This window comes from Triticum urartu, chromosome 7 (assembly GCF_003073215.2).
Source record: "Triticum urartu cultivar G1812 chromosome 7, Tu2.1, whole genome shotgun sequence".
Taxonomy (NCBI): Eukaryota; Viridiplantae; Streptophyta; class Magnoliopsida; order Poales; family Poaceae; genus Triticum; species Triticum urartu.
This window is the reverse complement of record NC_053028.1, coordinates 692,578,145-692,590,136: the sequence shown is the minus strand read 5'-3', so window position 1 is coordinate 692,590,136 and position 11,992 is coordinate 692,578,145. Positions and strand designations below refer to the sequence as shown.

Genomic DNA, 11,992 nt, shown 5'->3' with positions numbered 1-11,992 from the left:
CATGAAGACCTCTGGCATTTGAAGAAGCCCATAATCGGAGTATACAAGCCAAGTGCTATAATGAAAAATTTCCACTAGTATATTAAAGTGATAGCTAAGGAGACTCTCTATATCAAGAACATGGTGCTACTCTGAAGCAGAAGTGTGGTAAAAGGATAGTAACTTTACCTCTTCTTTATTCGTCTATCATTTATTATTTTAGGTACAAAATGCTGAAAAGTTAGGAAAATTCACCCGAACTCGGAGAGAAATAAGGAAGAGTCCAAGAAAATGTGAATTGTTTTTATGGAGGCCTATTTCACAGGCGGCATCCCCTATCGTCAGTAGTGGCCCTTTTTGGTGGTGCCAGCGGCATGGCGCGGGGCATTGATGGCTTGCCAGCGGTGGCAGGGGCAACCTAGGGAGGGAGGCAGGGGCGTCTCGGCCATACCAACACTGAGATTTGGAAAGCAGACGGGTCATGCGGTGGCCCTTTTCCCCAAAGGATGGGTGGGTGGCTGCAACATGGCTGGCGGATGCCGATGACTCTACCCTACTTGGTCCTGGCTGGCTAGGCCACCATCCCGCCCAATGGTTCATTTTTTGGTGGAAGGAGGGTCTTTCTGCCCTTCATTGGCCGGCGATGTTCGTATGCCGTGGTGGCGGGCGAGGGTTGGTGTTGTATGCTGGACTGGCAGTCCTAGTGGTGGGAGTCGCGGTGCTTGAGGGCGGGGCGTGTGGCCGAGGTACGGGCTGGTTGCTATGGCTGTTTGGAAGCCGTGGTGACCGAAGTTTTGGCGATCGGCGGTGTTACGGAGGTGGAGCATGCGTGCCAAGGGAATATCCTTGTCCGTCTTTGGTCGGACGACGGTGACTCTTGTTGCAGAAATAATTTGCAAACGAAGTTTTGTTGTAAAACATAGACCTGTCATAGAGTATTGCAACACTGCATATGTTTCCGAAGCATAGCTCCTGTTGCAAAAGCGAGTTTGTTGAAGGATGGTATGCGGGGCGCGTGTCACACAGGGAAGGTGATGGACGTGGCCTAGTTATCCGCCGGTTGATGATAAGTGTTTCCCATTTCTTTTCCCTTGGTCACAAATTGGATATCTGTTGTTCTTCGATTTCTTGGATGAGTTATTATTAATTATAGATCTATAAAAATAATGACAGTTTCGTACAACTTGAGTGAACTGGAATTGTTATATTTTGCGGGCTATAAATTATGACCTTTATCTTGCACTTTTGCTAGTATATTTGTATAGAAAATAGAAGATATATAGATTGCTATTTCCTACCATTTACAACCAGGTAAATTAGATGGACAGGAACGGAGCCTCATACTTACTAGATTGCCATGACCTAGTATGAGGCACGACAAAAGGCACTATTTATACCACCATTGGTTGAAGCGTAAACACATAAGCATTGTGCGCGTCTGAGTCGATGGTAAATATTCTGTCTATCATAGAGTTTGAATCCGCTAGGTAGAGACAAAGAGAAAAGCTGGCGGCATCAGCATGGCGACCTTGCCGCTACCATGCTGGGCACCGACGCCGAGCCCATCACAGCCGCGGTGGGGTTCTTCAGCTGCCGCCCTCACAGGGAAGGTAGAGCAGCCGGAACCACCGGCCGCCGAGGTGGGAGGCGCCGTAGGTAGCCGCCGCGGAATTCATTCTGGGTTTGATAGCATTGATCATCGTGATGGCCGCCTGGACCACATCCCTCGCGATGGTGGCGTGTCCATAACGTGGGAGGACGTGTGGGTTACGGCGGCGGACGGCAGGGCCACCATTCTGCACGGCGTCGGCGGCAGCGCGCGCCCCGGCCAAGTGCTGGCCATCATGGGACCCTCCGGGTGTGGCAAGACCACACTGCTCGACACCTTGGCCGGTAACTTATCTACACTCAACAGCTCATTCCACTCGTATCTTAGCCGGAAGAAGTTTGTTTCCTTTAAATTATTATTTTTGGTAGCATTAATTAAAAGAAACTGATAAACTGCTCAGATCTATCGATGTAGATTGTAGTTGTTGTATATGCAGAAAACCGATAATATCATTAGCGATACACGACACCCTGCGTCAACCATCAGTTCTCTTGATGTTTCCAACAACCACGAGGGCTATGTAGCTATGCCTGCTATTATCTTCATGCCTCCCTATTACTATTGGCACTACAACATATGGATATTCTAACTTTGGTTAGGGATCCTGCGATGGAATATTTCTATCCGGGCTCGAACCCTAAGACTCGGACATTGGTGCTCCGTTTTTCTCGATTTTTTTTAGATTTTATGCAATTTATTCTAGGTCTAGCACTTTGTTGCGTTCATACCATGTCAGGTCAGGCCTCCAATCTTTTTACACAAATGTGGTTTGTTTGCACAAATGAGTGCATTCGTCTGACTATATGATGTATGTACCCTCTAGAAAGAAGATCTTTGAGCAAAAGTAAACTAAAAAGAAAATACTTCTAACCTACCACACAGTACAAAAACCTGCCCGTGAGTTTTTCCTTTTGAAAAACATTAGATCATAATAATTCGCTGGAAGTACATAGCATATTAAACATAATGAAAATTACATCGAGATTTCAAGCCATCAAACAACCACTGTTGCTGCAAGAATGAGCCGCCGATTCACTGTTGTCGCCGCTCCTCTACTGGAGCCGGCTTGACCTTGTTGATGATGGCCGGGAAGTCTCCATGCATAGGCACCTAAGGACCAGTGCAGTGAAGATGAGTCATAGCAATTGAATCCTTGCATAAAAATGAAGCATCTGACATCAAATCTTGCCACATGACTAATACCCTAATTTCACCGTCCCAACGAGATGACAGAAATTTATGCCTGCCCATTAGTTTCTGATTCGATCCCCAACTTACCGTCCTCCTGACACTCCCACAAGCATCAGGACGGAACCCCAGCCGCCGGCACACAAGCTCTCTCCCCTCCCTTCCCTTCTCCTCGTCATCGCCAAGCGTGTATATATATCGGCGGGGCCCTTCGCCCGATTTTCTAGGCATTATCAATAACTAATAATATGATTGTGTGCATCAAATCTATTAGAAGCCTGATGTTTATCCTTCTTTTCCAAAAAAAGATAAAACACAAATTCTGGAGCATTTAAGTCAAAGCATAAAACTATATGGCATTTATACCGAATCACGAGCTCAAAAGCTTAGTATTTACTCCTTCCGTCCCAAATATAAGACATTTTATACGGAAAAGAACGTTTGGTCTATGGGTGTATATACACCATGTATGGAAAAATAAATTAATAATTAAATAAAAAGTCTAAAAATTCTGAAATATATTTAAATAAACTTGACCTTCAATTGTACTTGTAAAAAAATCCACAAAAATAAAAAAGCCCGTTTAATTATTTTCAAAAAAGACAAAATTTTGGGTCAAAATAGTATGAATAGTGAGCTATAATAGCAAAAAAAAACTTCAAATCAACGCTGGTTATTTATTCATGAAAACTTATATACTAGGGCTAAATAAAGTCAAGTTTATTCTATAAAAAATTCTATACCTTTTTACTTTCATTTTTAATTATGAATTTTTTCCCATATCAGATATATATACTAGGGCTAAATATATATATATATATATATATATATATATATATATATATACATATATACACACATCTAGGAACTATTTTTGTCTTTCGACATGAATTCCAAGATAAAATGTACGCCCAGCAGTCACTTATCATGCCTGAATTTCAGAAGATATTGAAATGGAGAACTTGAAAAGGAAACAGAATGTCGTCTTGATAAAATATGGTATTCTTCTGATTAATTCTCAAACCTCACTGACATTCAGTTGCAAAATTTGGAAGTTTAACATATTGTCAGTACTATTAGAGATGTTTTTATAACTAACAGTAGCTGTTTCAATCTATGTACATACACAGGGAGACTGGACACGGACCTGAGAAGCAAAGGAGATATTCGGATCAATGGCCGGAGACAGAGGCTCGCCTTCGGAACCTCTGTGAGATTTTTACCTTAATTTCTTAACGTGCTCCCTCTTACCCTCCTCTTTTCATATGAGAGGTAAGAGTATATATTAAATCTGAGCCGTTGGCCTCATTAATTAGTGGTATGATTAACTCTACCTTCTTACCTCATATGTAAAGAGAAGGGTAAGAGAGAGGATGTTAAAATTTGCCTAATTTCAAATTTCCATATGTATTTAAGAAGGTATATTAATAGTAAGCGTAAAAAAAAGAAGATATCTATATCTATACCTCTATATCTATATCTATATCTATGTCTATATCTATACCTACTAATAAAGCAAGGTGTGTTTCTCCGATTTTTTCATCCGTTCACCAACGTAAAGTTTTTTCTTTCTATCCGAGGTGGTACTAAAAATTTTGTGCATCCGTCTGCTAGAAAAGATAAAATAATTTTCGTACATGGGCCACATGCGCTGTGGCCCGGCGAAGCCAGCCCAAATATTTATCTGCCCAGACAGCTGTGAAAGCCTATTTTCCGCACGCAGCATTAAATAGTTGGAGCTTCGCACAGGACGCCGAAGACTGGGCCTGCCCATTTTCTTTTTCTATGTGTTCTGTTTTTATTTTTTTCCTATTCCTTTCTCTTTTTCTTTCATGATTATTTTTTCCTACCAATTTGACATTATTTTCCCTTTTCTCAGAAATTAAAATCTTGAAAAAAATCGTCCAAAATTTCAATTTAGCCATATTTAGACAAAAATTCAGAATATAAATTTTTTATCCCTATCTTGTAATATGTTCAAACCATTAATAAGTTTTGTTCCCATTCCAAAATGTGTTCAAAATTTAAAATCTTCCCATTTTTCAAAAATGTTTGTGAATCGCAATAAAAAATCAAAATTTTCAAAATAAGTTGCATTTTAGAAAATATTCCAGATTTATAAAACATTCTTGTTTTAGTGAAATATTCACAAATTCAAAATAATGTTTGTGGTTCAAAAAAAATATGTTCTGAACTTTTTCTAAATGTTCAAAATATGTTCACACATTCAACAAATGTTCGGGTTTTTTCAAAAGGATCATGTTGTCAAAAAATGTTTAAGAATTTTTTAGGAAATCTACCTATTTCAAGTGATGCTAGCCTTTTTCCAAAAATAAATGAAATTTTAAAAAATTCTTCGTATTTTTTAAAACAGTTCGGGGTTTCAAAAATTATTCACGATTCCAAAAATATTCGGCTATTCATAAATATGAATTTAAAAATTGTAAAAATTCAGAAAAAAACAAAAAAACATGAATCTGATGCTATAACATATATTCTTAAATATTAATTTGTTAGCAGGACTCATTTTTTTGAGTGACTAGCAGTCCATAGTGGAGTTTTTGATGTCGCGAGTTCGATCTTTCAGTACGTCTTTTTGTTAGTTTAGAGAAAGCCTATTTTCCGCATGCAGCGCCAAATAGTTGGACGTTCACACAGCTCGCCCAAAACTGGACCGGCCCATTTTCTTTTTCTCTGTGTTATTTTTTTGTTTTTTCCTGTTCTTTTCTCTTTTTCTTTCATGATTATTTTTTCCTACCAATTTTAGATTATTTGCCCTTTTCTTGAAAATTAAAATATTGAAAAAATCATTCAATGTTTCAAGTTTCTTCCATATTTTAGAATTAGACAAAAATCGGAATTTAATTCTTTTATTCCTCTCTTGTAAACTGTTCAAATGTTTTAAAAAAAATCCAGTTCCAAAATGTGTTCAAAATATAAATTGTTCTTCCACTTTTTCATAAAATGTGTGTGTATTACAAATTAAGATTTTCAAAAGAAGTTGCATTTAAAAATATTACAGATTTTAAAACTTGTTTTCGTGAAATATTTCAAATTCAAAATAACATTTGTGGCAAAAAACACAATTTGTGAACTTGTTCTAAATGTTCAAAACATGTTCACACATTCAAAAAATGTTCGTGTTTTTTCAAAAGGTTCATGTTGTCAAAAAATGTTTAATAATTTTAAAGAAAAATCTACCTGTTTCGTATGATGCTCATATTTTTTCCAAAAATGAATGACATTTTTAAACATGGTTTGCATTTTTGAAAATTGTTTGGGGTTAAGCAATTTGTTCATGATTTCAAAAATATTTGGCATTCATAAATGTTAATTATTTTCGAAAAAAATCAGAAAAAACATAATTTTTTTTTAAATCTGACGCTGCAACATATTGTTAAATATTAATTGGTGGGTTAGCAGCCCGTGGATGATTTTTTGAGGTTGCGACTCCAATTCTTCAACATGTCATTTTTTAAATTTATATTATGCTTACAAACATAGATCATTTTGGTGCCTGTCAATGGGCCGCCCCAGATGTGAACTGTTGGGCGTCCCACATGCTATTTGGCGATAAAAGAGAATATGTTTGTTTGCTATAATTGAAATATAATGTGAGTATGTGTCAATGAAAAAGAATATGTTGGTTTGGCTCTAATTTTGAAGAACTGTGGGCATGTGAGCTTTGAAAAAGAGAACAGACCCTGATAAAGAAGGTATTGTCTGGTTATGCATGGATTAAGCTAATAAAACGGGATTTATGTGTAATCCATCCGGTTATGTTATCGTCGAAGAGACTGGTCGAAACTACCGTGCCCCGAGGGTCGCCACGCAGCTACCAAATGAGAAGACAGCCACTACCCTAACACGGAGGTGAACCTGAAGGAAAAAAAACACAAGTTGGCTGGTCGCCGCCATGCCGACTAATGTCACCACTATCAAGATCTTGCGGAAAAACATGACTCGTGAAAAGACACAGTTCCTCGCTCTGTCGCACCACCATTGTGGATACCGCTGATACCGTTTTTGATGAACACATAATTTATATATCCCGTTGTTTCTCGAAAAAATATTTTTTCCTTTACAACGCACGAGCATATGTGTTAGTATTAATAATATCTAGTGATTAATTCAGGCGTATGTGACGCAAGAGGATGTGCTGATGGCCACACTCACGGTGCGTGAAGCCATTTACTACTCAGCACAGATCCAACTGCCCGATACCATGCTGCTTTCTGATAAGCTGGCCCGTGCTGGTGAAGCCATCCAGGAGATGGGGCTCACCAGCGCGCTGGAGACGCGCATCGGCGGGCGCACAACTAAGGGCATCAGCGGCGGGCAGCGGAAGCGTCTGAGCATCTGCCTTGAGATCCTCACCCGGCCCCGGCTGCTATTCCTGGACGAGCCTACCAGCGGGCTAGACAGCGCTGCCTCCTTCCATGTGATGAACCGCATCGCCGACCTTGCCGCCAGGGAGTCCATGACCACCGTCGCCGTAGTGCACCAGCCATGCAGCGAGGTGTTTGAGATCTTTCATGGCCTCTGCTTGCTCGCCTGTGGACAGACAATTTACTTTGGCCCAGCCACTAATGCCATCGAGGTAATTGGCGTCTTCCTTTCCTTTTCGATGATGAGACGGGTGAGCCTATATTTAGTTTGCTAACAATTTTCCTGCACAATACGTGATATTTGCAGTTCTTCACATCAAATGGCTACCCTTGCCCACCAATGAGAAATATTGCAGATCATTTCTTGCGGACAATAAACAGAGATTTTGAATTGGTATGGAAGATTTATACCATAACCCACTTATTATGCTTCGGTCATTAAATGTAAAGAATTAGGGAAAGATATGTTTAGATTAGAATGAAATACTTGTCCATATAGGTTATTATACTACTGTGTCGTGCATCATACTACAGTATGACTGAGAGGCATTTCTGTTCATGCAACAACAGCATTTTATTAACATGGTAACATACAGGAAAGTGGAGTAATAACAATATCGTCCAAGCCATCTCCAGCAGATGAAGCAATAGATGTTTTGGTAAATGCCTACAAATCCTCCAATACTTCTGAAAATGCCAAAAAGGAAATGCACGACATAAATGAAATGGTTAGTGTTACTTGGTATTTAATTTGTTTAAACTTGCATGAACATGTTATTTACGCGAGATGAGATATGATATTATTTGGCTTGCTAACCCAGGGCGGAGTGATCATCAGAAGAAACCAAGCCAGTTTCCTGACAAAGGTATTTGTACTCACCAGAAGATCGTTTGTGAACATGTACAGAGATGTCGGATACTACTGGCTACGACTTGGCATCTATATCTCCATTGGTGTATGCCTTGGTACCATATATTACAATTTTGGCTATGGATACGATTCTATTCGTGTAAGTCGATGATTATATCTTGCATTATTGTCACATATACACTAGGATAATTGTAAAAGTCACTAATGTTAATGCTCCACTATTTCAGTCTAGATCATCAATGCTAATGTTCACCGGTAGCCTTCTAACATTAATGGCAATTGGAGGATTCCCTTCCTTTGTGGAGGAAATGAAGGTATCAGACCTTTATGTTTTACTGTATATATGGAACTAATTTTGTGCACGAAGAAAATAGGAAAACACTTATGATTAAGTAAACTTGATTGTGCAAAAACATCACAGCCTGGTATAATGGATATAAACTTATGATCTTAGCTTGATCATGAAGTGATATATAAAATTACGTCAACCACACTGACCTAGCAGGAGTGATTTCCATAATTAATAAAAAATCCTTGATTTAGTTACTTCTTGGCCTCCAGAACGAAGTTGTTGAATGTGAATCAAGTATATAAAATAGTAGGTTAATCACCTGATTTATTGTTATCTACATACCTAGTTTACTATTTTATTATTTATGAAACTGGCACAAGACAAATAAGAAAATACTTATTATATAGACCCAAATGAACTTGAGGTTGTAAAGCATAATCTTTACAAACATAGTGTCCAATGAAATTACCTACCAAAATATCTGAAATACATTAATAAGAAAATACCCAAATTGAAAATTGCACATTTGCCTGCTCTACCTGTATATTATCATAGAATTTAATATTTGACCAATTTATATGACAATTATCTTTACAGTGTTGTAAAAAACTACCCTAGAATTTACTAGCATATATAGGTTATCCATGTTTTGTTTGTTGTCACTAAAAGTTTGGTTCTAATTTTCTAGCTGTTACTTAGGAATTTTTAATAGTATGAGTTGGCAGATGTTTTCACCCAACAAGACAATTGTAATGGCACATACAGCTTATATCACCATAAGTTGGTATATCTTTTAACACAAATAAATATACTTTTCGAAGTAGCCTATTTATAAAGTTTTTTATAGGTCACTACTTGAGGTGAGGAGTTCCTGAAATCAGCGATGTGCACAAACATTAAGTAGTATAAAATTTAATTAAGCTCTTCTCACTTGTAGTCTTGTTCATGGTACCCAGATATTCAGGAGAGAGCGGCTAAATGGCCATTATGGTGTGTCAGTATTTGTGATCTCCAATTGCTTGTCAGCCACACCATATCTTGTCCTTCTTGCTGTATTACCTGGTGCAATAGCCTACTACCTGTCTGGTCTAAGGAGAAGAGTAGACCAGTTTGCATATTTTACGCTTGTGCTTTGTTCGTGCACAATGCTAGTTGAAGGCCTTATGATGACCATAGCTGCTATCGTGCCAGATTTTCTGATGGGCATCATCACAGGTGCTGGAATACAAGCTATCATGATGCTCAACTCTGGGTTCTTCCAAATACCTAGTAAACTGCCAAAGATAGTATGGAAGTACCCGATGTTCTACATCTCTTTCCACAAGTATGCTCTTCAGGGATTTTACAAGAATGAATTCATGGGCTTGGTGCTCCAAAACAACCCAGGAGTTGGTGAGAAAACAATAACTGGTGAACAAGTGATAACTAAGTTATTTGAGACAGAAATGGGACACTCAAAATGGGTGGACTTTGCAGTGTTATGCGGGATGATTGTAATATATAGGTTGCTCTTTGTAGTGATTATTAAGGTTGTCGACATGCTGAAGCCGATATCCAAGGGTGAATCATTTGGTTCTCCCACTAAATGTATTTGTGGCATACAAAAGCCATGTACCCACTCTTAATATCTTTATGGAAATAACATTGTAAGATGAGAAGGGTACTACTCATAAAATATAAGGCAAATACAAGATTTTACGATATATCAGATCCCTCTTAGTCTAATGTTATGATACCAATGTAGGTTAGAACAAAGCATTAGTGAAAAATATCTGCTAAAAGAGATCCTAAAGTATTTTTCGCTAGCAGACATAAGGGGATCACCATTTGCCTGAGCCAGGAGATCAACCGGCTTGGGGATCAACACATCTTGCTATCCTTTGGATTTCCTGTAGCTTGATCGGAATGCCGAGCTATAAGACCACCTTGACCTTGTCTGGATTGGCTTTAATTCTGTGTTGGGAGACGCCAAGCTTCGAGAGCTTTGACATTTAGCTTGATGTTTAAGGCATGCTGATTCATGATGTTTCCCATAGGTTGTCAATGAGGGTATCGCCTTTTGGGGTTTTAACAACCACGCCATTGAGGGAAACTACCTATGCCGATTTATACCTATTGGTTTCTCACTGAGGGAAAGCTATAGGTTGCTACAAACTCCTGCAGTTTATAGCCCAACAAGTTGTTGCCACCGGTTGTCTACTACGAGTGGGCCAGCATTTGTGACGGCCAGTCCTGATTGTGTGGTGGTTTTTCGGCACGGCTGTTCAGCCCTCATGTTGTCCGTACCAAGGTGCCTACCTTTTTGGCAGTCTGATGATATGATGATGGTGACATGTCGCTCTTGCCAGCTAGGGCAGCGGACCCAAATGGTGAGGCTGCGCGGTGGACCATGGTGAGCAATGTTGCACCGGCGGTGGCGCCCTGTCTTGCCTACTCAATTAGCAGGGGGTGACCCAGGTGTTGTCGTGGCTTTGGAGGAGGCGACTCCTAGGTCTATATTTGGGGGCCTCATGAAGATGGTGGCGGCGCTCTCGCGGGTTAGGTCAACAACATTGGTTCCAAGGGTAGCACGTGTGAGGTTCTGCGTGAAAGACGACGACTACAACGAAGCCTACGAGAGTGTAACTTCCCTCTTGGAGGCGTCATTGTTGTTCCCTCATGTAGGTAGGGCTACGGGTGAAAAGCCTAGTCTGTCCTTTCGAGGTCGACGGCAGGGGTGTGTAGCGTCGTCGTAAAACACCATTCCTTTTTGGTTGCAGTAGACTAGCGGCTCTGGACATGCCTGTCCTGGCCTGTGCTACCTCTTGAGCACTGCGTTGGTTTTCCCCGAAGAGGAAGGGATGATGCAGTAAAGTAGCGTAAGTATTTCCCTCAGTTTTTGAGAACCAAGGTATCAATCCAGTAGGAGGCTACGCGCGAGTCCCTTGTACCCGCACAAAACAAATAAATCCTCGCAACCAACGCGATAAGGGGTTGTCAATCCCTACACGGCCACTTATGAGAGTGAGATCTGATAGATATGATAAGATAATATTTTTGGTATTTTTATGATAAAGATGCAAAGTAAAATAAAAGCAAAGTAAAAAGCAAAGGAAATAACTAAGTATTGGAAGATTAATATGATGAAGATAGACACGGGGGGCAGAGGTTTCACTAATGGCTTCTCTCAAGAGCATAAGTATTTTACGGTGGGTGAACAAATTACTGTTGAGCAATCGACAGAATTGAGCATAGTTATGAGAATATCTAGGTATGATCATGTATATAGGCATCACGTCCGAGACAAGTAGACCGACTCCTGCCTGCATCTACTACTATTACTCCACTCATCGACCGCTATCCAGCATGCATCTAGAGTATTAAGTTCATGAAAACAGAGTAACGCCTTAAGCAAGATGACATGATGTAGAGGGATAAACTCATGCAATATGATGAAAACCTCATCTTGTTATCCTCGATGGCAACAATACAATATGTGCCTTGCTGCCCCTACTGTCACTGGGAAAGGACACCGCAAGATTGAACCCAAAGCTAAGCACTTCTCCCATTGCAAGAAAGATCAATCTAGTAGGCCAAACAAAACTGATAATTCGAAGAGACTTGCAAAGATAACCAATCATACATAAAGAATTCAGGGAAGATTCAAATATTGTTCATAGATAGAC

The 11,992-nt window shown here is 39.6% G+C and overlaps 1 protein-coding gene across 2 annotated transcripts; it reads left to right on the top strand.

The window, feature by feature from the left end:
- The first annotated feature begins 1,409 nt into the window (after window positions 1–1,409).
- LOC125522471 (ABC transporter G family member 1-like) lies at window positions 1,410–10,030 on the top strand. 2 transcript variants are annotated; one of them, XM_048687530.1, is made up of 8 exons: window positions 1,410–1,872; window positions 3,907–3,986; window positions 6,912–7,376; window positions 7,472–7,558; window positions 7,761–7,892; window positions 7,986–8,174; window positions 8,263–8,349; window positions 9,284–10,030. In XM_048687530.1, the coding sequence occupies exons 1-8, from the start codon at window positions 1,500–1,502 to the stop codon at window positions 9,950–9,952; spliced, it is 2,082 nt and encodes a 693-aa protein (XP_048543487.1). In that variant the 5' UTR covers window positions 1,410–1,499; the 3' UTR covers window positions 9,953–10,030. The 2 variants fall into 2 exon arrangements, with proteins under 2 accessions (XP_048543487.1, XP_048543488.1); XM_048687531.1 differs by having other exon boundaries at window positions 9,519–9,605.
- Window positions 10,031–11,992: the final 1,962 nt, after the last annotated feature.

Coding starts and splice junctions, on each gene's coding strand:
- LOC125522471 (XM_048687530.1), top strand. CDS start 1,500: ATGGCGACCTTGCCGCTACCATGCTGGGCACCGACGCCGAGCCCATCA. Junction 7,377..7,471: donor CAGCCACTAATGCCATCGAG/GTAATTGGCGTC, acceptor TGATATTTGCAG/TTCTTCACATCAAATGGCTA. Junction 8,350..9,283: donor CCTTTGTGGAGGAAATGAAG/GTATCAGACCTT, acceptor CATGGTACCCAG/ATATTCAGGAGAGAGCGGCT.